Source organism: Pelmatolapia mariae, linkage group LG13 (genome assembly GCF_036321145.2).
Source record: "Pelmatolapia mariae isolate MD_Pm_ZW linkage group LG13, Pm_UMD_F_2, whole genome shotgun sequence".
Lineage (NCBI taxonomy): Eukaryota > Metazoa > Chordata > Actinopteri > Cichliformes > Cichlidae > Pelmatolapia > Pelmatolapia mariae.
The window spans coordinates 11,732,642-11,753,523 of record NC_086238.1 but is presented as its reverse complement, the minus strand read 5'-3'; the positions used below and the strand labels follow the sequence as shown (position 1 = coordinate 11,753,523).

At 38.0% G+C, this 20,882-nt stretch overlaps 1 protein-coding gene across 1 annotated transcript in view; it reads left to right on the top strand.

The window, feature by feature from the left end:
* The first annotated feature begins 623 nt into the window (after positions 1 to 623).
* Positions 624 to 20,882, top strand: part of LOC134639676 (ATP-binding cassette sub-family C member 2-like) — a 30,524-nt gene continuing 10,265 nt past the window's right edge. The window contains exons 1-23 of the mRNA XM_063491003.1: positions 624 to 668; positions 1,165 to 1,341; positions 7,949 to 8,089; positions 8,170 to 8,307; positions 8,489 to 8,611; positions 8,715 to 8,770; positions 8,857 to 9,112; positions 9,264 to 9,442; positions 12,059 to 12,236; positions 12,851 to 13,105; positions 13,419 to 13,484; positions 13,658 to 13,795; positions 13,876 to 14,026; positions 14,106 to 14,186; positions 14,305 to 14,371; positions 14,525 to 14,651; positions 15,423 to 15,599; positions 15,803 to 15,970; positions 17,311 to 17,485; positions 17,716 to 17,851; positions 17,950 to 18,052; positions 18,138 to 18,357; positions 19,998 to 20,152. Of these exons, the coding sequence (XP_063347073.1) occupies positions 624 to 668; positions 1,165 to 1,341; positions 7,949 to 8,089; positions 8,170 to 8,307; positions 8,489 to 8,611; positions 8,715 to 8,770; positions 8,857 to 9,112; positions 9,264 to 9,442; positions 12,059 to 12,236; positions 12,851 to 13,105; positions 13,419 to 13,484; positions 13,658 to 13,795; positions 13,876 to 14,026; positions 14,106 to 14,186; positions 14,305 to 14,371; positions 14,525 to 14,651; positions 15,423 to 15,599; positions 15,803 to 15,970; positions 17,311 to 17,485; positions 17,716 to 17,851; positions 17,950 to 18,052; positions 18,138 to 18,357; positions 19,998 to 20,152 (3,312 nt within the window). The remainder of the gene's footprint in view (positions 669 to 1,164; positions 1,342 to 7,948; positions 8,090 to 8,169; positions 8,308 to 8,488; positions 8,612 to 8,714; positions 8,771 to 8,856; positions 9,113 to 9,263; positions 9,443 to 12,058; positions 12,237 to 12,850; positions 13,106 to 13,418; positions 13,485 to 13,657; positions 13,796 to 13,875; positions 14,027 to 14,105; positions 14,187 to 14,304; positions 14,372 to 14,524; positions 14,652 to 15,422; positions 15,600 to 15,802; positions 15,971 to 17,310; positions 17,486 to 17,715; positions 17,852 to 17,949; positions 18,053 to 18,137; positions 18,358 to 19,997; positions 20,153 to 20,882) is intronic.

Below are 20,882 nucleotides of genomic sequence, written 5' to 3'. Positions count from 1 at the left end.
TTTTGACCACAACTGTATGTGTACTTATGACAAAGTGGAACTAGAGTACTTTTCAAAACCTTACTGGTTTAAAATATTTATGTAGAAAATAACAGGAAAAGGGATCTAATGATCCCACTCCCTCCAAATCCCTAAATGATCCCTCCCCTTCCCCTTTTCAGTGAGTTTTCCCCCTAACACAGTTAAAAGTGCATGGTAACACTTATGTAAGTCCTTCACTTTTTTTCCCCTCTCTCAGGAGCTTATTTGCGCAAATTACAAAGCTTGATTCTGTAAATGATTTTGCTGTATCAGTTGAATGTTCTCATTGACTCACTAGAAGGGCTGTAGTGTACTTTTTGTAGAAACCAGGCACAGATTCGAATCTTGTGTTCTCTACGCTAATCCAGTACCTCTCTGTTGTATTCATGTTGTTTCTCTGTAGAGGGAATAAGCAACTTTTTTTTCTGCTTAAAAAACCTCATGGATCAAAGTCCCTTACAGCCACATCCTACAATTGTCAGTGAACTGTGGGTGGACAGAGGAGAAAGCAGCAGTATTTGACTCAAACACAGTGGGGCAGAGTGTGAGAGGCGTCGGCTTGTCTGGTCAGCTGAGGTTGACTGAAGCTATCACTGTAAAGCATGTGTGCGGCAGCTCTGGAGGAGTACTGTGGGTCCACCTTTTGGGTGAGTTAAACAGAAACACTAAGGATTTTAGGTAAATTCAAACAAACATATAAGAGTAGTAACATACAAAGTAAATTGTCTGGAATGTATGTTGAGAATGACAGCAAATAGACATAATAACACCTTATAATACCATGTCAGGGGCATGTTGATGTTGAAGTTGGTATTGAAGTCTGTGGTTTGTGGTGGGTTTTTATTTCTTTTCTATGCTTTGGAGACATAAAAGCTTTAAGACAAGTGTAAAAAGTGTAAAAAGCTGTTCAGGTTATTGTGTCAGCCCGTTCAACACAGACTGGACAAACAAGAAGGTCATGGTTTCTATTTGTCATAACAACTATGAAAGACATCTTCCAAATATGCAGAAAAGAAGATGCTTAACTTTCTGGTTTCAGAAAGTTTCTGGTTTCAGAGAGTTAATCAGTTGCACTTTCTGGTTCCCTTAGAAGGGCAGCAGGATTTTGTTATGTATATGTGTTTGTTTGTATGTGTCCTTCAGAATGCTTCATATCTGAAGCGACCAGACCCAGACCTCCCACTATGTGCGGAACAGACAGTTCTTGTATGGATCCCTCTTTGTTTCCTGTGGCTCTGTGCCATATGGCACCTGCTAGCTCTCTGTCAGAGCGCAAAAGTAAACACAAAACAACTGTCCAAGCTCTACATCTGCAAACAGGTAAGAAATACTATCTAATAAAGACATCTTCATAAAAAAATTGTTGTTTCAGTTTATAGCTTAGGTAGCTGTCTTCTAGTTTCAAAAGTTTAACCGTATACTGTAAAAAATATGTTTCACTGTAAAGTTTTACAGAATTTACAGGAAAAACTGAATTTCTGTTATTTTTAAATACATAAAATATGAATCAAATTACAATAAAATGACAGTAAAAGATGATAAAATGACATTAAAAGTAGATTCTGTACTTTCACATGGATTTGTTGTCAGTTAACACATTTGTTGTGTTTTAATGGAAGCATTTGTTGCGCTTTCTTTTTATCTTGAGTAAAAGAAGGACATAGTCTGAATCCAAATTTCTAATCATTTACTGCGTCAAGCAGGGCAAACCATAAGCATGTACATGGATCTCTTTCATTCAGAAAACCACTGTCTGCAAGCAGTTAGCTGTAACCAACTTCCTGAAAGAGACTGACCTTCACTTAACATTACAGAGAATTATATATAAATTTGTGCTTTCAATTGGTCAAAACTGTTGGGACCTGTCCCCACTCCTCGGGTGAGAGCGGCTGGTGCCTGGCAGGGGCAGGGTTCCTGCTCCCCTGATGTGGTCCTGCGCACGTCAGATGCCTGCCCAGCTGCCTGTGAGCCCAGGCTCATGACCAAGCCTGTGGTGTGCCGCCATCGCTTGCCATGCGCTCAAGAAGACCAGCTTCACTGTTGCCACTGGACAAGCAGCCGGCGTGGTTCGTTGCATGGCTGTGGGGAGGCTGACACACCTGAGCTGCATAGCTTGTCACGCCTCCCCTGCCTATAAGGCTGAACTAGGTCCTGAAGGATATTGTTGTTGGTTTGTGTGAATGTGTACAGCAACCGAGCGTAAATAAGTGTTTAAAAGCATTAAGATGTGGGCGGTTCCATCGCTCTCCTGTCACAGACTTGTTGGTGTCAAAGGGTATTGTAAAAATGTGAGTTTGAATAAGCTTTCTGAGCTTTTTAAGGAAGTTCGGAAATTGTCATAGCTGTGGTGTTTCGGTGAAAATCCTAAAAAGTTATCGAACTATATGGAAAGTACAAAGTTAGCATAGTCCTGATTGTAGAACTTTTACATTTTTCCCTGTGTTTCCTCAATGTGCTCATTCAGTGTTTTTCATTCTGTAAAGTTCTTGTCTCCCTGTTTCAAATTATTGTTTCTCATTCCCTGTGTTTTTTTTGTTTTTTTTTTATGTTGGTAGTCATTTGTCTCCTGTATCTTGCAATTAGTTTTGCTTTCTTTTTAAGCTGTGCCTTGTTTCCTAGCTATGTCTGCTTCCCTTAATTCTTATGTGTGGTTTTTATAACCTAATTCCTTTGTTCTTTGTCAGGTCATTTGTTAACCTTCTTTCATGAGCTCCAAGTTCTCTGAAAAAGCTTTTTGCTGTTCATTTTTCCCCTATGGACTGTAATCATCCTAACTGAAGATTAGTTTTCACTTTAATATGAAGGTTTCTCAGTATTGCATTAACAATTCCCCTCTTTCCACACTTCATGCTAGTTCCCAAATGCACAAATGCAGAAAAACAGCTACACAATGAAATACACAATCAGTACATATATGACTCATTTTACAGACTGCGCCTTTGCGCTGGACTATCTATCCAACCTGAATGGAATGGCTGTACCATCCAGTGATACCAGTTTTGAAAGAGACTCTACCAAAAAGTATAATAAAACCTGCAGACAAACGGTGAGCAGTAGCTAGCATTCTTCAATAAAAACCAACAAAACCAAGCTGGGTGAGAGCAGTCATCGCGGGGCAAACGACCGACAGAGCCTCTCCCGAACCCAGCACAGCCCTGGGTTTAAATTAGTGGTGGCCGGATCGATCCAAATATCGATCGTATCGATACCAATCGTTACTAGCATGGTGAGATTGATTCTTTACTTTACGTTCCACTCTTGTTTGCAATGCTGTGGTTTCGGCAAAGATGAAACAGCCAGGTCACCAGACTCGCCACACCTGTATCAGCGCAGAGCAGACACACATTGCTCCCCCTCATGTGTTTAAATGTTGCGCCGTCACATGACGTGACTTAGACGCGTTGGGTCTTGTTAAGTTGTTTACATATCATTTATATTTTTACCAGTTCTTGTTGTTGTTGTTGAGAATTTTAATTGTAATTTTTGTAGTATAGTTTCTCAACAGTACTTGTTTGTTTTAATTTGTTTACTGGTTTGCACTTTTTATTTAAGATTTTTCTAGAAAAATTTTTTTATCATATTCATTTTCTATAAGTATTTTCCATTTAATTATAAAATTTGTCCTAATTATGTCCTGGGATTTAACTATTTAATAACAAAAAAGGAAACATCACAAAAAACACTTAAGGTCATGAAAATTAATTGAGACTTAGCAATGCAATGACGCATTCACCTTCTTTATTTAAAAGTACCGATATCAGTATCTGTATCGATATCAGTATCGGTATCGATATCGGTATCGGCGATACTGGCCCCTATTTACTTGGTATTGGATCGATACCAAAATATGCACTATCGCACACCACTAGTTTAACCCTGGAGAACCCATGGGGTCAGAGCCGACCCCATTGGTTTTCTAGGGAAACCATGGGGTCAAATTTGACCCCATGGGTTCTCCAGGGTTAAATACCTTCTACAGAAACAAAAGGCAATGCACAGCTGTTTTAACACCTTTGGTTTCCCCCAAAGAACGAGTTCACGCTCCCCTGTTACCTCTTGGAGAAGGACAAAAGACTCCACTACCTGTGGGATTACCCCCTGTCATTCAAAAATCTCCTCATGACGAGTTCTAGTAAGCCAAGTGGTAGAACCCTCTGCCGTAACCCCTCTTGTTGTCAGCTGTATTGACAGCTGTATCTACTTCTCACTGGTCCTCTTGAAGCCTTTGGATGCGCCTTTTGGATGATTTCCTTCCGTAACACTCCCCGGTCACTGCACCTGTAATTTTAAAATGAAAACTACCCCAGAAAACCCTCTTTTGCCACATGTTCCTTGCCATGTGTAGATTTAACACAATTAGAGAAGCACAAGAAGATATGCGCATTATCTCTTAAAAAAATTCCAGGGCTTCTCCCCTGGAGTAGATCCGCTCCAGGCCTGTAACCCTATGTTAAAAAAAACATTATCCAGTGGTGTGTCCTGCTGTAAATCACGTGATTAAATCATATGATTAACCCTCTGCTGTGGAAAAAGTGACATGGATGTTAGCACAGCGCATTTCATCATCTGTTTGCACACTTTCTCACAGTGACCTTTGCATTGTAAATATGATGTCATGAATAACACACTGCTGGTAAGTACACACAGAATTTGGCAACTAAAAGGTTAAGTCTGCATGGCCCACAAGCTCATGCGACCCTAGGATAGCGCTGTCATCTTCCTGCTCCTGTAAAAAAAACAAAAACATACATACATCCACCCTTTTCCCCACTGTCTGGGTGGAGTAGGTGCAGTCTTGAGGACTTTTGTCCCCACTGTCAGTCCAGTCAGTCCCCTCATGTTTATTGCTGATAGCAGAACTTCTCGTGCCGCATACTTAAGTTTCAGCAATATGATGTCATTTCAAAAGGAAAAAGAAGAATTTAGAATGAAGAATTCTAAATTTAGAATTTAGAATTTCAAAACACTTTCATTCACCAGCCACACACTTCACACAACATTAATTCTCTATTAGATATTGAGTTTCTTCCCATGTAACCAGGTGTGTGCCATGGTTAAACATCCCCCACACATCAGGAACAAGAAACTCAATAATCTATTAGAGTCTGCACTTATTTAAGCCCTCTACAGCATTCTGTTCACCTCAGTTCAATCATCTTTCCCCAATATAATAATAGTCTGCTAGTTTATATATCACTTCTCACTTCTCATCCCACTAAGTGAACCGGACAAGATGATAATCACAGAAACGCATGCTTAAAATACTATCTGATCTTCATGAGCTTTATTGCATGTGTGTCTGTGTTAGTAGGATTAATGCATTTACAGTGGCTTGCAAAAGTATTCGGCCCCCTTGAACTTTTCCACATTTTGTCACATTACAGCCACAAACATGAATCAATTTTATTGGAATTCCACATGAAAGACCAATACAAAGTGGTGTACACGTGAGAAGTGGAACGAAAATCATACATGATTCCAAACATTTTTTACAAATAAATAACTGAAAAGTGGGGTGTGCGTAATTATTCAGCCCCCTGAGTCAATACTTTGTAGAACCACCTTTTGCTGCAATTACAGCTGCCAGTCTTTTAGGGTATGTCTCTACCAGCTTTGCACATCTAGAGACTGAAATTCTTGCCCATTCTTCTTTGCAAAACAACTCCAGCTCAGTCAGATTAGATGGACAACATTTGTGAACAGCAGTTTTCAGATCTTGCCACAGATTCTCGATTGGATTTAGACACCAGACAGGTCAGGGATAAAGTTATTGAGAAATTTAAAGCAGGCTTAGGCTACAAAAAGATTTCCCAAGCCTTGAACATCCCACGGAGCACTGTTCAAGCGATCATTCAGAAATGGAAGGAGTATGGCACAACTGTAAACCTACCAAGACAAGGCCGTCCACCTAAACTCACAGGCCGAACAAGGAGAGCGCTGATCAGAAATGCAGCCAAGAGGCCCATGGTGACTCTGGACGAGCTGCAGAGATCTACAGCTCAGGTGGGGGAATCTGTCCATAGGACAACTATTAGTCGTGCACTGCACAAAGTTGGCCTTTATGGAAGAGTGGCAAGAAGAAAGCCATTGTTAACAGAAAACCATAAGAAGTCCCGTTTGCAGTTTGCCACAAGCCATGTGGGGGACACAGCAAACATGTGGAAGAAGGTGCTCTGGTCAGATGAGACCAAAATGGAACTTTTTGGTCAAAATGCTAAACGCTATGTGTGGCGGAAAACTAACACTGCACATCACTCTGAACACACCATCCCCACTGTCAAATATGGTGGTGGCAGCATCATGCTCTGGGGGTGCTTCTCTTCAGCAGAGACAGGGAAGCTGGTCAGAGTTGATGGGAAGATAGATGGAGCCAAATACAGGGCAATCTTGGAAGAAAACCTCTTGGAGTCTGCAAAAGACTTGAGACTGGGGCAGAGATTCACCTTCCAGCAGGACAACAACCCTAAACATAAAGCCAGGGCAACAATGGAATGGTTTAAAACAAAACATATCCATGTGTTAGAATGGCCCAGTCAAAGTCCAGATCTAAATCCAATCGAGAATCTGTGGCAAGATCTGAAAACTGCTGTTCACAAACGCTGTCCATCTAATCTGACTGAGCTGGAGCTGTTTTGCCAAGAAGAATGGGCAAGGATTTCAGTCGCTAGATGTGCAAAGCTGGTAGAGACATACCCTAAAAGACTGGCAGCTGTAATTGCAGCAAAAGGTGGTTCTACAAAGTATTGACTCAGGGGGCTGAATAATTACGCACACCCCACTTTTCAGTTATTTATTTGTAAAAAATGTTTGGAATCATGTATGATTTTCGTTCCACTTCTCACGTGTACACCACTTTGTATTGGTCTTTCACGTGGAATTCCAATAAAATTGATTCATGTTTGCGGCTGTAATGTGACAAAATGTGGAAAAGTTCAAGGGGGCCGAATACTTTTGCAAGCCACTGTATACTTATTTTTGTCATTTTTGTGTACCTCTTCTCTTTGCGGTGCTCCAGACACTTTCTCAATTCTACACTCCAAGGCAGTTGGTTTTTCTCTCCAGGCTCCTTAACCCAATTTCATTTCCCACACTAAAACAACAGTGTTCCTCCATGTGTCCTCCCCCTCCTGTGGTCTCCTCTCCCCCACCTTGCAGCAGTCCAGTGGCACTCAGTTCTCTTCAGCTTTGTCCTGTGTATTGCCACTGTCTCTTCCATTGCCATTTTACTCCAAACGTGGCAAATGTCAAACTCGGACAGCCTTCCCAAGGTACATTCACATAGTGCAGTTGCAGCTTGTTATACTGTGAGTGAGAGTATTGCAATTACAATACAACAAAAAGGTGAATCAATTAACTTAATATTCAGATACATATAAAAATCCATTTTACAGTTGATATAATCAAAAATAAACAGTAAATTGTCAATAATCCAATGAGAATTTCAATCACTGCTTTAATTAGTTCATCTAGTTTAAGTATGTTTTTAAGGGTATTATAGAATCATTTGCATTAAATATGGAATAACAGTACATGATCTCCAACTAATAACAGTCCTTTAACTTCCTAAGACCCGAGCTCTTTCATGTCATGCATTTTTAATTTCTCTTTGCTATTTGGGCTGATTGGGACCTGATGAATGTAAAAACAAAGAATTACCAGATTTTTTTTTTTTACCTGACTTTTGTTTCTGAGATAAATGAGATCCACATATGAGGATGTTCATTTTAAATTTCGATAGAACAGTGGCAGTATAATGTCCTCGTAGGTGGATATCAGGCCCTTGTAGAGCAAAATTTAGTATTTTGGTCTAGACAACCCAAAATGTGATGTCCACATATGTGGACGCCAGGTCCTAGGAGGTTAATGCAATTTTTTAATAGAATAACATGATTTATTCTCATGTCTGGTCTGTGTTTTCTTCCTTCAGCTTGTGGTGTCCCTGTTGTTCCTGACGGCCATAGCACACCTGGGAGTCACACTAGGAGAAGATTTTGGTCCAAACAGTGACCAATCTTCAAAAAATGCTGGTGTATACTACGCAAATCCGGTTTTATTTGCAGTCACATGGGTAAATAGAGCAACCTTTATATTTATTTATTTAAATTTGAAAGGATTCATTTTTATGTTCTGGTGTGTCTTCTTTGTTAGATCCTTGTCCTGCTTTGCCATGAAGGATTAAGACGGGAAGGAGCAATAGACTCTGCCTCTATTTTCCTCTTCTGGTTGCTCCTTGTAGTGTGTGACATCTTTCCTTTCCAGACCCTCCTAAGAGAGGCTCTCAGACTGGTATGAGTGAAGACATTTGATCAAGTTGGATTAAAGTAGAAGACAAATAGTAGATTTACTCAGACATGGTGCAATAACTTGATATGACTGACGTTTAGCTCTCCATATTTTCCATAACACACCGTTTTCTGTTTCTTCGGGACCCTTTAAAGTTTTTCTTTCTCTCATTTTTGGTATTTAGGGCGAGGTCCGTGATGTCCCACGTTTCAGCCTTTTCTACATTTCTTTTGGGCTTGAACTGATTTCATTAGTTCTTTCTACTGTGGCTGATATCCCCCCAGAAGCCAAAGACCTTATAAAAAAGGTACCCTTTATTTGTTATTAATTTTTGTTTGTTTGTTTTCAGAGGGCGAAGTTTTATAAGCATAGATTAAATAAGATAGATTGAACCTTGTTTTTATCCACAGAATCCTGAAGCAGGTGCACCATTTTTGAGCAGAATCACATTCAACTGGTTAAACAGGTAATATTAAGGTCACTATAGTAGGAATTTTAACAAGCATAAAACATATGTGCTCCATGTCTTCAAAGTTCTCATTGTTTTTACAGTATGGTTTTAAAAGGCTACAAACAACCTCTGGTTCAGGAGGACATGTGGGATCTGAATGAGAGTGATAGCACTGCTTTCATCAATGAGCGTTTCCAGCATTTCATGAAGCCTGAGTTGGATGCAGCTAGGGTCCGCTTCCAGAACAAGATAAAAAAGAAATTGTTTCAGAACATAGACAGTGCCCAGGAAGACCCACAGCAAAATGGGCTTTCCAGTGGTCTGGGGAAAGGTGTGAGTCAGGATGTACTAATGAAGGTGAGAGCATTTAATCAAAATCACTTCCACTCACATGTACACTATATTGAGCTACACTCCAAACGGATTTTACTAACACCACTAATCAACATCACTATGTTTTTTTCTGAATAAATCTCATCAACTGTGCTTGAACGATCTGTTCCTTTAGGAGGAAAGGGGGAAGAGAGAAGATGAAAAGAAGAAAAAGGACAATAAGGAGGAAGAGAACTATCCCAATTCATGGCTGATTACCACCATTTACAAGACCTTTAAAAGGATTCTGATTGAATCTGTCTGCTTCAAACTTCTGCAGGATGTGTTAACCTTTGTCAGTCCTCAGCTTCTTAAGTGAGTAAGATATTACAGAACGTTATAGAAATAAAACAACAGATTTAAGAGAAGAACAATGTTGTGCTTGTACAATGTCGCTGGACTTAAACTAGCAACTCAGTTGTGTTGTACCCTGCAGTGGACTACAGTGGTCTCTTAATAGTTCACTGTTCTAACTTTCTGATGCATGTCTGTGAAGGTTCTCTGATGCATATTTTTCAATAAGACAATTATATTACTTAACCCTTTGGGTTCTATCCTGGCCATTTGTGGCCACTTCACTTTTCTTTTTTCATTCTGTTAATGCAAATGGAATGAAACTTCCCAAAGGTGTGTATTCTTTTCAGATTTTTTAATTTTCAACATCAGCTCCTTAATAATGTCAATAATACTGTGGCTTGCAAAAGTATTCGGCCCCCTTGAACTTTTCCACGTTTTGTCACATTACAGCCACAAACATGAATCAATTTTATTGGAATTCCACGTGAAAGACCAATACAAAGTGGTGTACACGTGAGAAGTGGAACGAAAATCATGCATGATTCCAAACATTTTTACAAATAAATACTTGAATGAGGATGCACACAGAAGCACACACACTGGAATATAAATTTTGATCATTTTTGTAGTCATTTCAGTGGTTATTTGGTCATTAAATGGCCTTTCTGGCCACTAACACACCATGTGTGATTTTCTTTCTGGCCATCCCCCCCCCAAAAAAATAACAAAAATAAATAAAGTAAAAATAAATCATTGTTACTGTTACTCGTACTGGCCTGCAATGATGATTAAAAAAATATTAGGTTTCATCATTCATATGCTAAAAAATATGAACTTTATTGCTATTTTCCCCCAAAAGTGTAGTAATAATACATAATCTGACTGGTATTCAAAGGGTATAATTTCTGAATTTTAATTATATTTTGTTTTTCATGACTAGGACCAGTGCTAATTTAAAAAATGAAGTCAATGAAAGTAGAAAAATGTTTTAATATATATGACTTTTATAGCATTTTGTAAACGTAAACAGGGGGTGGCCATTTTTGGCAACGAACAAGCTGAGATGGAGTTCTTTTATTTTTCTGTCACTGCACAAAAAATAATGATGCATATATAATCATTGATACTTTTAATTATTGCTATGCATCTAACCTCAATCATGGTTAGGAAATAAATCAATTTGCATGTATTATTTAGAAAGAAAATGGGGATTTTATTCTTTTATCCCTATGTAAATCATTAAAATTATGTGATTTAACTGGTATTTAAAGGGTTAAAATTCTGAATTTGAATGAAATTTTGGTCTTGATGAACAGCACTGATGCCAATTTTAAAAATTAAGTCAATGAAAGTGATTTTTTTTTTAATATATATTAATTTTATAGCATTTTGTAAACGCAAACAAGGGGTGGCCATTTTTGGCCACGAACAAGCTGAGAGGGAGTTTTTATGTTTTTGCTCTCCCTGAACAAAAATAACAATGCATTATAAACAATGTTGAATTCCAGTAGCACTGCAATTATATAAAATTGTGAGATTTGAGGTTGTCTTCCAGCTAGTGCAGTGGACAAACAAAATGGTGTGTAAAGGGTTAAAAATTTAAAAAGTAATAACTATTTTATATTTATGAAAAGAACTGAAGTTAGTTAAAAGCTTTATGCAGAAAAAATGGCAACCCCCCCCCCCAAATAATAAAAATTACAGACCTAATCTGTTGCCACTTTTGGCCACGAACAAGCTGAAAGGGTAGTGATTTTGAACAAACCCAGAGGGTTGAAGGAATTTATGCAATTATCTGTTACAGATGTAACAGTTTTACCAAATTTAGGTAAACATAAAAAAAACAAAACATTTTGTTCTCTCTTAAGTTTTTTGTTTTTAGATTTACTTGCTATTACCTTTTAAAATCCTTTGTGTTAACTATCTGCGGGACCAGTATCCCAATACAGGAAGTCTGGGTCAGCTCTCTGTTTAAGAAGTTCTAATTGCTGGATGAGTATTACCCAGCAGGCAATGCAGAGTTCAGATGGGGCTGATGTGGCTGAGGGGGCTCGCCCAGCTTTAATGGTCTCAAAATCGTCTGTATGTCTTTCCTGCTTCTCTGATAAAATCCGGGGACCTGAGTAGCCTTGCAGTCCTGGCCTCCGTCAGACACATAGTTACAGCGGCTCACCTCTTTATTGGTGCACTTGGTATTTAAGTGGATTAGCTTTAGAGGGTTTGACATTAGGCCTCAACTGTATGTTATGCGTAAATGGCTGAAGTAACCTGTAAAAGCTATTTACATTAAAATGGGTTAACACTCAGATTTTTACCTGTACTGTTTCACAACGAGTTAAAAGGTTCTTCTGGGCGCTCTCTTTTATACTCTACCAAGTCCCATTTGCCTCCCCTTCTCTCTCCTTTCAGCAATTAACTATCACTATTAACTAACAGCTAAATCACATATGAATTCTGATTCTGGGTTTAACTGTTATAATGCTACAAGATCCAAGCCAGATCACAAAATCTAGACTCTTACACTACTCTAGTCATTCATAACCGATAACAGGAGTGGCAGGATGAAATGAGGACATTGTTAGATAAGTGCTAAAGATGAAGCAGGAGATTCTTCTTTTTTTCTGTTTTTCCTAGATTGATGATCTCGTTCACTCAGGACAAATCCAGACATGCCTGGGAGGGCTATTTGTATGCAGTGTTGCTGATGGTGGTGGCTCTGCTACAGTCTCTGACCCTACAGCAGTATTTCCAGCGCTGCCATGTGCTGGGGATGAAGGTTCGCGCTGCACTTATGGCTGCTGTGTATAAAAAGGTAAAAACAAGAGTGACAGAACACCATTTATTGATATTGGTGTGAAAAAAAAAATCAAATGCTGTATAATATAATTACTGTTACACATTAGAAGAAGAAACTTACTAGTCATAATTTTCTGCTTAAGTCAGTTGTCAGATGTTTCACTTTTAAAGAATTTTTATCAGCACATACTTGTCACAGAAAAAACCTGTGTTAGTCTGTAGCTCTAGTTTCCATCAATACTTTTACTAATGATCTTAATGATTAATTTTGTGAGTTCTCAGTCACTACTGGTGAAGACCCTGATTGTATGGCCAATCACAATACATCATTTTTGTTTTTATGAAGTTTTATTAGTTTTTACCAAATCTTGGAAATCAAGAAATGAAGAAAATACTAATTAGACATCAAAAACTATTTACATTATTTCTAAAAGAAAGTCAGCTTTGCTTTTTTTTCAAAATATACGGTTATGGGTTGTTGTTATTTTTTAAGTGACATGAAGATCCATCTCCTGCTTTGCTTATATACAAAAACATACAGAGTAAGAAAAAATATCACTTATCATGCTTCTCTTACTTAATTTCCACCCCACTTTCTAATTAATATGCCCTTTTTATTCCTTTTCTAAGGCATTAGTGGTGTCCAATGATACTCGTAAGGAGTCAACAGTAGGGGAAATGCTGAACCTGATGTCAGCAGATGCCCAGCGCTTCAATGATGTGACCACCTCTATCCACCTGCTGTGGTCCTGCCCTCTGCAGATCATCATATCCATTGTTTTCCTGTGGCTGGAGTTAGGACCTTCTGTGTTGGCAGGACTGGGAATCATGGTGTTAATAATTCCAACCAATGCACTGCTAGCAACCAAGGCCAGAAAACTCCAGGTCAGGGGAAATACTTGCCAAATCTTCTTTGCTTCTGTACACCTCTGTGCGAGATTCAAAATTAAATAATCAAGATGAGATTAAACTGCAAATTGTAATGTTTTATTCAAAATGTTTAACTACAGTATTGTAACATTAATGTGAAGAAAGTAATCTCTGTAACTTTCAACATGCGATTCTTGCTGGTGAAAAAGTTAGTTGTTTTTTTTTTTTTTTCAAATGAATTAGATAGAATAAATTGCTGTTCAAAACACTTTATTTAAGTATTGTCTTATTGCCTGTTTAACATGAGCTACATTGTGTCTCTTTTCAGATAGAGAACATGAAGTTTAAAGATAAGAGAATGAAAATCATGAATGAAATCCTAAATGGGATCAAGGTGAGCTCCCTTATTCGGTGTATTCATGGTTTATGTAGATGCCCTTCCTCACATCTAAAGCTTTGATGCTTCATGAAACTGCAGAGATGTCATGAACAATAAGTGCTCTGCTGCCCCACCCTTCCTTCTGCCTCACTGCCTCCTCCCTGTCTTTTTCTTATATCTCCCACCAGATTCTGAAGCTGTATGCTTGGGAGCCATCCTTCCAGAAGCAGGTGGAAGACATTAGAGGGGAAGAACTAAAAGTCATGAAGAAGTCTGCCTACCTACACTCCTTCTCCATTCTTACCTCATGCTGCATTCCAGCTCTGGTGAGTTCTGTCAGAGAGCTTCGCAGAGATTAGAATCAAATGGTAAACAAACTTTTTTCTTAAACTGTCTGTACTTGCAGGTTTCTCTGGCCACGTTTGCAGTATTTGTTAGTGTGAGCAACGATAATGTGTTAACTGCTGAGAAAGCTTTTACTTCCATCTCTCTCTTCAACATCCTCCGAGCTCCTCTTGCCATGCTGCCCATGCTCATTGCTTCCATTGTGCAAGTAAGTGAACAGACCTACATCACGCACATGTATCAAGCCTGTGATAACATCAAAGTTAACCTGTTCTTTGAATTTTCAGATAGCAGTGTCTAAGACGCGCCTGGAGAAGTTTCTGGCAGGGGAAGACATCGACAGTGACATTGTGCGCCAAGACCCCAGTTTCAGTATGTTCACCATTAGAATTTGCACTTGTTCTACAGCTGAAGATCGAAGCTTACTCACAGTTTTTACATGTGAAGATATAGCTGTTAAGTGCTCTTTTGGTCTGTGTTCATTTTTTAGATACTGCTGTGAGCGTATGTGATGGTTCCTTTGCTTGGGAAAAAGATGCAAACCCTCTGCTGAAAGAGTATGTCTGTGTTGGTCATCAAAAAGTTACTAGTTAACTTAATTAACTGTGAGATGTTCACCAGGTTTTTTTTAGCATTGCTTCAGTTTTTCGAGTCTGCCTATTTGCCCCTAATGTGTTCACAGCATTCAGTCTAGTTTTTTGTGTGTCCAGTGTGAATTTGGACATTGAGCCTGGTCGGTTGGTTGCCGTAGTCGGAGCTGTTGGATCAGGAAAGTCGTCTCTTATGTCAGCCCTCCTTGGAGAGATGCACAGTACCAAAGGTTTTATCAACATTAGGGTAATGATTTTTTTTCCGTTTGTATTTATCAGTGTGCGTTAAAAAACATGCAAAATAAAACAAAAACAAACACATAAAATAAACAATAAAGCATAGAAGACTTTAACAATCACATTACAATATTTTAATTTTTTTTAAGAATGCAATAGTTAAACATTAAAGGCTTTAGCTAATAAAGCAAAGATATAGAAACAACAAACAACAAAAGCCTAATTTGTTCAAGGCAGTTTTGATAATCTGGTCTAAACTCATCAATATTGGTGGAGATTAATTCAGCCACAGCAGAATAAAGAAGTATATTTTTCTACAAATTGAGGCATTTTAGCACAGTTTTTTGTGAAATTGAGACAGAGGATTTGCTGTGGCAACCCCTAAAAAAATTAGCCAAAAGAAGAATAAGAATTTTTGTTCAGCAAGTTTTCTAATTTATAAAATTAAATTCCACTTTCTTTTTGTCTTTTCATTACATAAGTGTCTTTACTCCAGCTTGGTGTGATCAATTTTTTAGAAAGATAATATAAAACAATGCTAAGTCCACTGGGCAATCCACCTGTTCAAAGAACAGTTTGATCCATATTGAACAGGGAATAACTCAAATCATTTTGCTCACAGAATAAACTGAGTTCAGTGGAATTTTCTAACATTTCTAGTAAAAGAATTGATTTTTTTATCATCTAGCAATGGTAGTGTTTGGTCTGGATGAAATTTTGTGAATGCCAGTTTTTTATGATAAGACAGAGCTGTCTTGAGTAATAGTCTATTTCTTTCCAGGGTTCTCTTGCTTTTGTGCCACAGCAAGCCTGGATCCAAAATGCTACTTTGAGGGATAATATCTTGTTTGGATCTCCACATGAAGAAGAGAACTTTAAAAAAGTAATACAGGCCTGTGCTCTTGCCCCTGACCTTGAGCTGCTGCCTGGAGGAGACCTCACTGAGATTGGAGAGAAAGTGAGTTACACTTTAAATGGTTCAGGTTTTAGGTTACACAAATATTTTTCCTTTATGCAAATACTGTGTATAGTGTTTGTTTTAAACACAAGTAAAATATTTGTTTCTCTAATACATGACAAAAAAGTAACAAAACAGAAGAGCTCTTCTGATTATATAGGAAAGGCTAAAAGAGTGTGTCTCTTTTCCTCTCCTCTTTTCAGGGTATCAATCTCTCAGGGGGTCAAAAGCAGCGTGTGAGCTTAGCCAGAGCAGTCTACAGTCAGGCTGATATTTATCTATTAGATGACCCTTTGTCTGCTGTGGACTCCCATGTAGGAAAGCATTTGTTTGAAAATGTAATTGGACCCAATGGAATACTTAAAAACAAGGTTTGTGCTTAAAAACACATGTCAAACATTTGATAATTATTTTACAGGAAAAAGGGAGGAAAAAGGAAAAAAAACTTGCCCATTCCCCATTTAATTTCTTCTGATGAATCTTGACATGAAATACTATCTGCACAGGATATTCCAGCTGTTACTTGCATAGAAAACATGGTGTCTAATTTGTAGTATTTTACCTCATTTTACCCAGGACCAGAGCATTACGTAGAGGTTACAATAGGCTAAATATCACACTTAATGACCAAGATAACTGAATAGCTAATAATGAAAGGTTAGGAATGAAAGCCACTTGGAAATAGAATTACAAGTTAGAAAATGTCACAGCAAGGCAAGCAGTGTGGAGGTGAGATAGGACCCAAAATGCAGGCACTGACTTAAATGAGAGTGATGACAATACAAACAGAAGTGGTGATGGACTGTACAGACCCTAAAGGGAAACCTTTGGGAGGTAACACAAAGACCAACAAGCAGAGAGAACAGCACAGAGGAACACAGACGGACCAGTGAAAAGAAGGAGAAAACACAGGGCTTGTATACACACAGGAGCAATCAGGGAATGAGAAACAGGAGGGAGACACAGCTGGGGTTCATTATACATAACGAGACAAGGAGAAGCAAAACTAGACTCACTGCACATAGGACTGGGACTATCAAAATAAAACAGGAACTAAGAGACAATTCACAAAGATGCGGACTTGACATTGAGAGACAGACTGAAGGAACATGACACATGGAACACAAGGAAGACAATGACTTAAACTAGAAACCAGAATAACAAATAACATCAAGAGAACAAAACCACAAATAACCAATAATCAGGAAATAGAAATTAAACCCAAAACACTGGGAAACATGGCTTTATAAATGATTTTTAAATGATTAAACCATTTATTGTCAAGTCAGTCTGTGAACTGAAATATATTCTCTTTTTGATAAATACAATTTAATAATTTTTCATTTTTCTTTCTTTTTCTTTAATAATTACAATGTTTTTGTAAATCCTGTCAGTTCAGTATTTTTGTTATTGTTGAATTTATATTTAATTCTTCTAATAATTGTCTATTAAAAATCATTAAACTTTGGATATCTTTAGTCTATTATTAATTACTATCTCATTTGAACTTTATTAGCGCCTGCTTTAAATTCAATTAATATGCTTTATTACTGCTTTTGCAACACTTCTTATCTGATAGTGAATTTATACTGGTTTTAAAGTCAGGCTGGGAGATATACAGTAGATGTGTTTATATACTTTATAAATAATAATATTTTCATTTATTTGATTGGTGAATGCACTTGAGTCTCATATATCTCTGACCATACAGACTCGTATCCTGGTGACTCATGGCATAAGCTTCCTGCCATACGTGGATGAAATAGTGGTTTTGGAGAATGGAGTCATTTCTGAAGTTGGATCCTATGAAAACCTTCGTGCCAGTGGAGGAGCTTTTTCCAAGTTTCTCGACACATATGCCAAAGAGCAGAGAAATTCAGAAACAGGTGATTACAACCTTTTCTTAATATATTAGCAACATAATCTGCACACATTACATATTTTGTTAGTTGTACAACCAAAACCTATGCTAAAATTATATACCACTAATATGAATGAATTAAATTTCTTTTTGTCATCTTTTATGGATACTTTGTGTTGATGTTGTTCACATATTGACCCAAGTGCCATAAATTACTGCCATATATGTAAAACACCATGTATATTGTTAATTTAGGTGAGGGCCAGGATGCAGAAGACATTGAGCTCTTCCCAGGCGGAGACAATGCCCAACCTGACGGTGCTTCGGAGGACACTGTTTCTCTTACACTGGAGCAAGAAAACAGCATCCGCCGCAGCCAGCGCAATGGCAGGTTCGAGCTTGTTAAAGTTATAGATGAAACCAGGGAAACAGCTTGTTTCAAATAGCATCTTTTGCAGAATGTCCATTTCATTTTTTTTTCATTTTTAGTGTCAGATTAAGAAGAAATAATTCCATTACAAAATCTGCAAATGCTGATGAACCACAGAAAGGCCAGAAGCTTATAGAGAAGGAAACTATGGAAACAGGACAGGTAGCATAATGTTTTTGTACAGCTAGCACAAGATTACAACAAATGATAGCCTGTTTCCTGAGTGCTGTCTCCCGCTGATTTCCAGGTGAAGCTTGCAGTGTTCCTGCAGTACCTGCGAGCCATGGGCTGGGGATATTCTGCCATGGTTTTCCTGATTTACTTCATCCAGACCGCTGCTTTCACCGGTCAGAATCTGTGGCTGAGTGACTGGACCGGTGATTCTGTGGAGTACTACAACATGACATACCCTTCCTGGAAGAGGGACACAAGGGTGGGAGTGTTCGGAGCTCTTGGAGTGGCTCAGGGTAATAGAACAGTCATTCCTTTTGCATTTGCAAATATTTTCAGGTTCATGTAAGTTAACATTAAGCAACTTTATGTCTTAAAGACAGGAAAATTCCGTACCCTGTTATTTAGGATCCACTCATTTTTAGAGCGCTATATAGACAACCTAAACATCCAGTCTTTTTATTGTACTAGAGGACTTGGGCACTGTGTGCGTTAGGTCCTTTGTCACAGGGACCCATGCTGCAAAGTGCATAGGCACCTATAACTTTTTATGTTAATAAGTAGAGACAATTATGAGGAATTTATTGATATACAGAATTCAGTTAAGCTATTTAATGATTAAACTCTGATGGCCCATCTTAGCAAAATGGATTTCCAGCAATAATAGGAATTAGGGGAGACAGTAGAAAGATATGCTTGAAGAAGGTGGGTAGAAAGATAATTAAACTAGAGCAATGACATCAGTATGATGATGATGTCATGACTATGACAGTGTGGGAAAATGGAAGTGTTGTATAATATAGAGTAGGAGCCAAACATCCAGGAAGTAAAGAGATGATTAATTACAGTAATTTTTTTTAACTCACTATTACTAAATATAAAGGCTCAAGTTATCTTACTCACTGCAACATTAAGAGAAGCCTGAGGCTGAGTTTATCACCAACAGTTATTTTATTTAAATGGAAAATAAATAAAGGGAGAGGGACGAGATGAGTGAAAAAATACAGAGGAGTACAAAGGGAGGGAAAACATTTGTTATTTATTTGTCCTTTAACAGTATTTTATTTACACCTTTCAAATATGTTTTTTTCTTTTCATATGATATTAAAATCACAAAACAGTGTGTACATTTGACATGCAGCATATTTTATTTTAATATAAATAGAAAACTAATGGAAGAATAGTTGATATCAATATACCCCAGGAAAATATTGAAATTATCATTGAATTGTCAATGCTGCCATGGATAACAATGAAATAGTGCCGGTTGCTCTATCATGTTGTAAACTGGGGACAAATTACTGTGTCAGAGTTATATGTTTTATTCCAGCTGTTTTATGTTGTAAATTAAGGACAAAGAATCAAGACTGTCAATTTGGATAATAATGCATTGGATTTATATAGCGCTTTTCATTCATTCACGCTCACATTCACACACTGGTGGAGGCAGTTGTAGCCACAGCTGCCCTGGGGCAGACTGACAGAAGCGAGGCTGCCATATCGCGCCATCGGCCCCTCTGGCCAACACCAGTAGGGTAAAGTGTCTTGCCCAAGGACACAACGACCAGGACAGAGAGGCCAGGAATCGAACCGGTGACCTTCCAGTTACAGGTGCCCTTCCCAATCCCCCTGAGCCACGGTCGCCCGGATCTTGGTTCAGCTTGAGCTCAGCTTTACATGCAGAGCATATATTGCTGATTGAACTATTTTTTTTCCCATAAAAATAAGAATTGAATATGAAAAAAGTTAAATCCCATTTCTTCTGTCGTTATTGCCCTATTATTATTTTCTAATAATAATAGCAGCCATTCTATATCAGTAGGCAGGAAAAAGCACACCTGAGTGTTACTGTAAGTTCAAGGTTCTGTTCACGGTGGATTTGTCTTTGTTAAAAATGTAGTTCTATTATTTAGAAACTTTCTTGTTTTTATTGCAGGTCTCTTTGTGTTCCTTGGCACACTGCTCCTAGCCAATGCTTCCATTGATGCAGCTCGTATCTTGCATTCACGACTTCTTAACAACATCCTGCGAGTTCCTATGGTTTTCTTTGACACTACACCTATTGGAAGAGTGATCAACCGCTTTGCAAAAGTAGGGTCTTGTAGTTCACTTTTTAAGGATTCTTTTCATGAATTTCAATATTTATTTTATCTTCTTGTGGCTTGTATGATTACAAATACAAACTATAACTAGTTTTTAATGTCATTTCTAAAATAACAGTGCTAAAAATTAAAAAACTAAACATTAAATTTAACATTAAAAAAGCTTTTATTTGTGTTTGCTGCAAGTTGTATATCTACTTGTATTATTTAATTTTTCCCACTTTAGCTTAAATGTTTGAATACAACCCTAAATATTCTTAAAATTGTTAAAGTTAAGTAAAAGCAAGTATAATTTTATTTGTATAGCACCTTTCAAGATAAAAATCACAAAGTGCTTCACAGAGAAGCTAAAACATAAAAACAAAAATCAAGCAAGTTTAAAAACATGAGTTTTTAGCTGTTTTTTAAAAGAGACCACTGAGTCCACAGATCTCAAGTTCAAAGGAAGAGAGTTCCACAGTCTGGGGGCCACAGTTACTAAAGCTCTGTCGCCCTTTGTTTTCAGCCTCGTATGATGGACAACCAGCAAGCCCTGATTACATGACCTCAGGGACCTGCTGGGCATGTATGGATGTAAAAGATCACTGATATATGTTGGTGCTTTTCCATGCAGGGCCCTGAATGTCAGAGTCATAATCTTAATCTTAAAGTGAATTTAATAGGGAGCCAGTGCAGCTGGATCACCAGGCATGTGGCATGGGAGTACTTAGAAGTCTTGG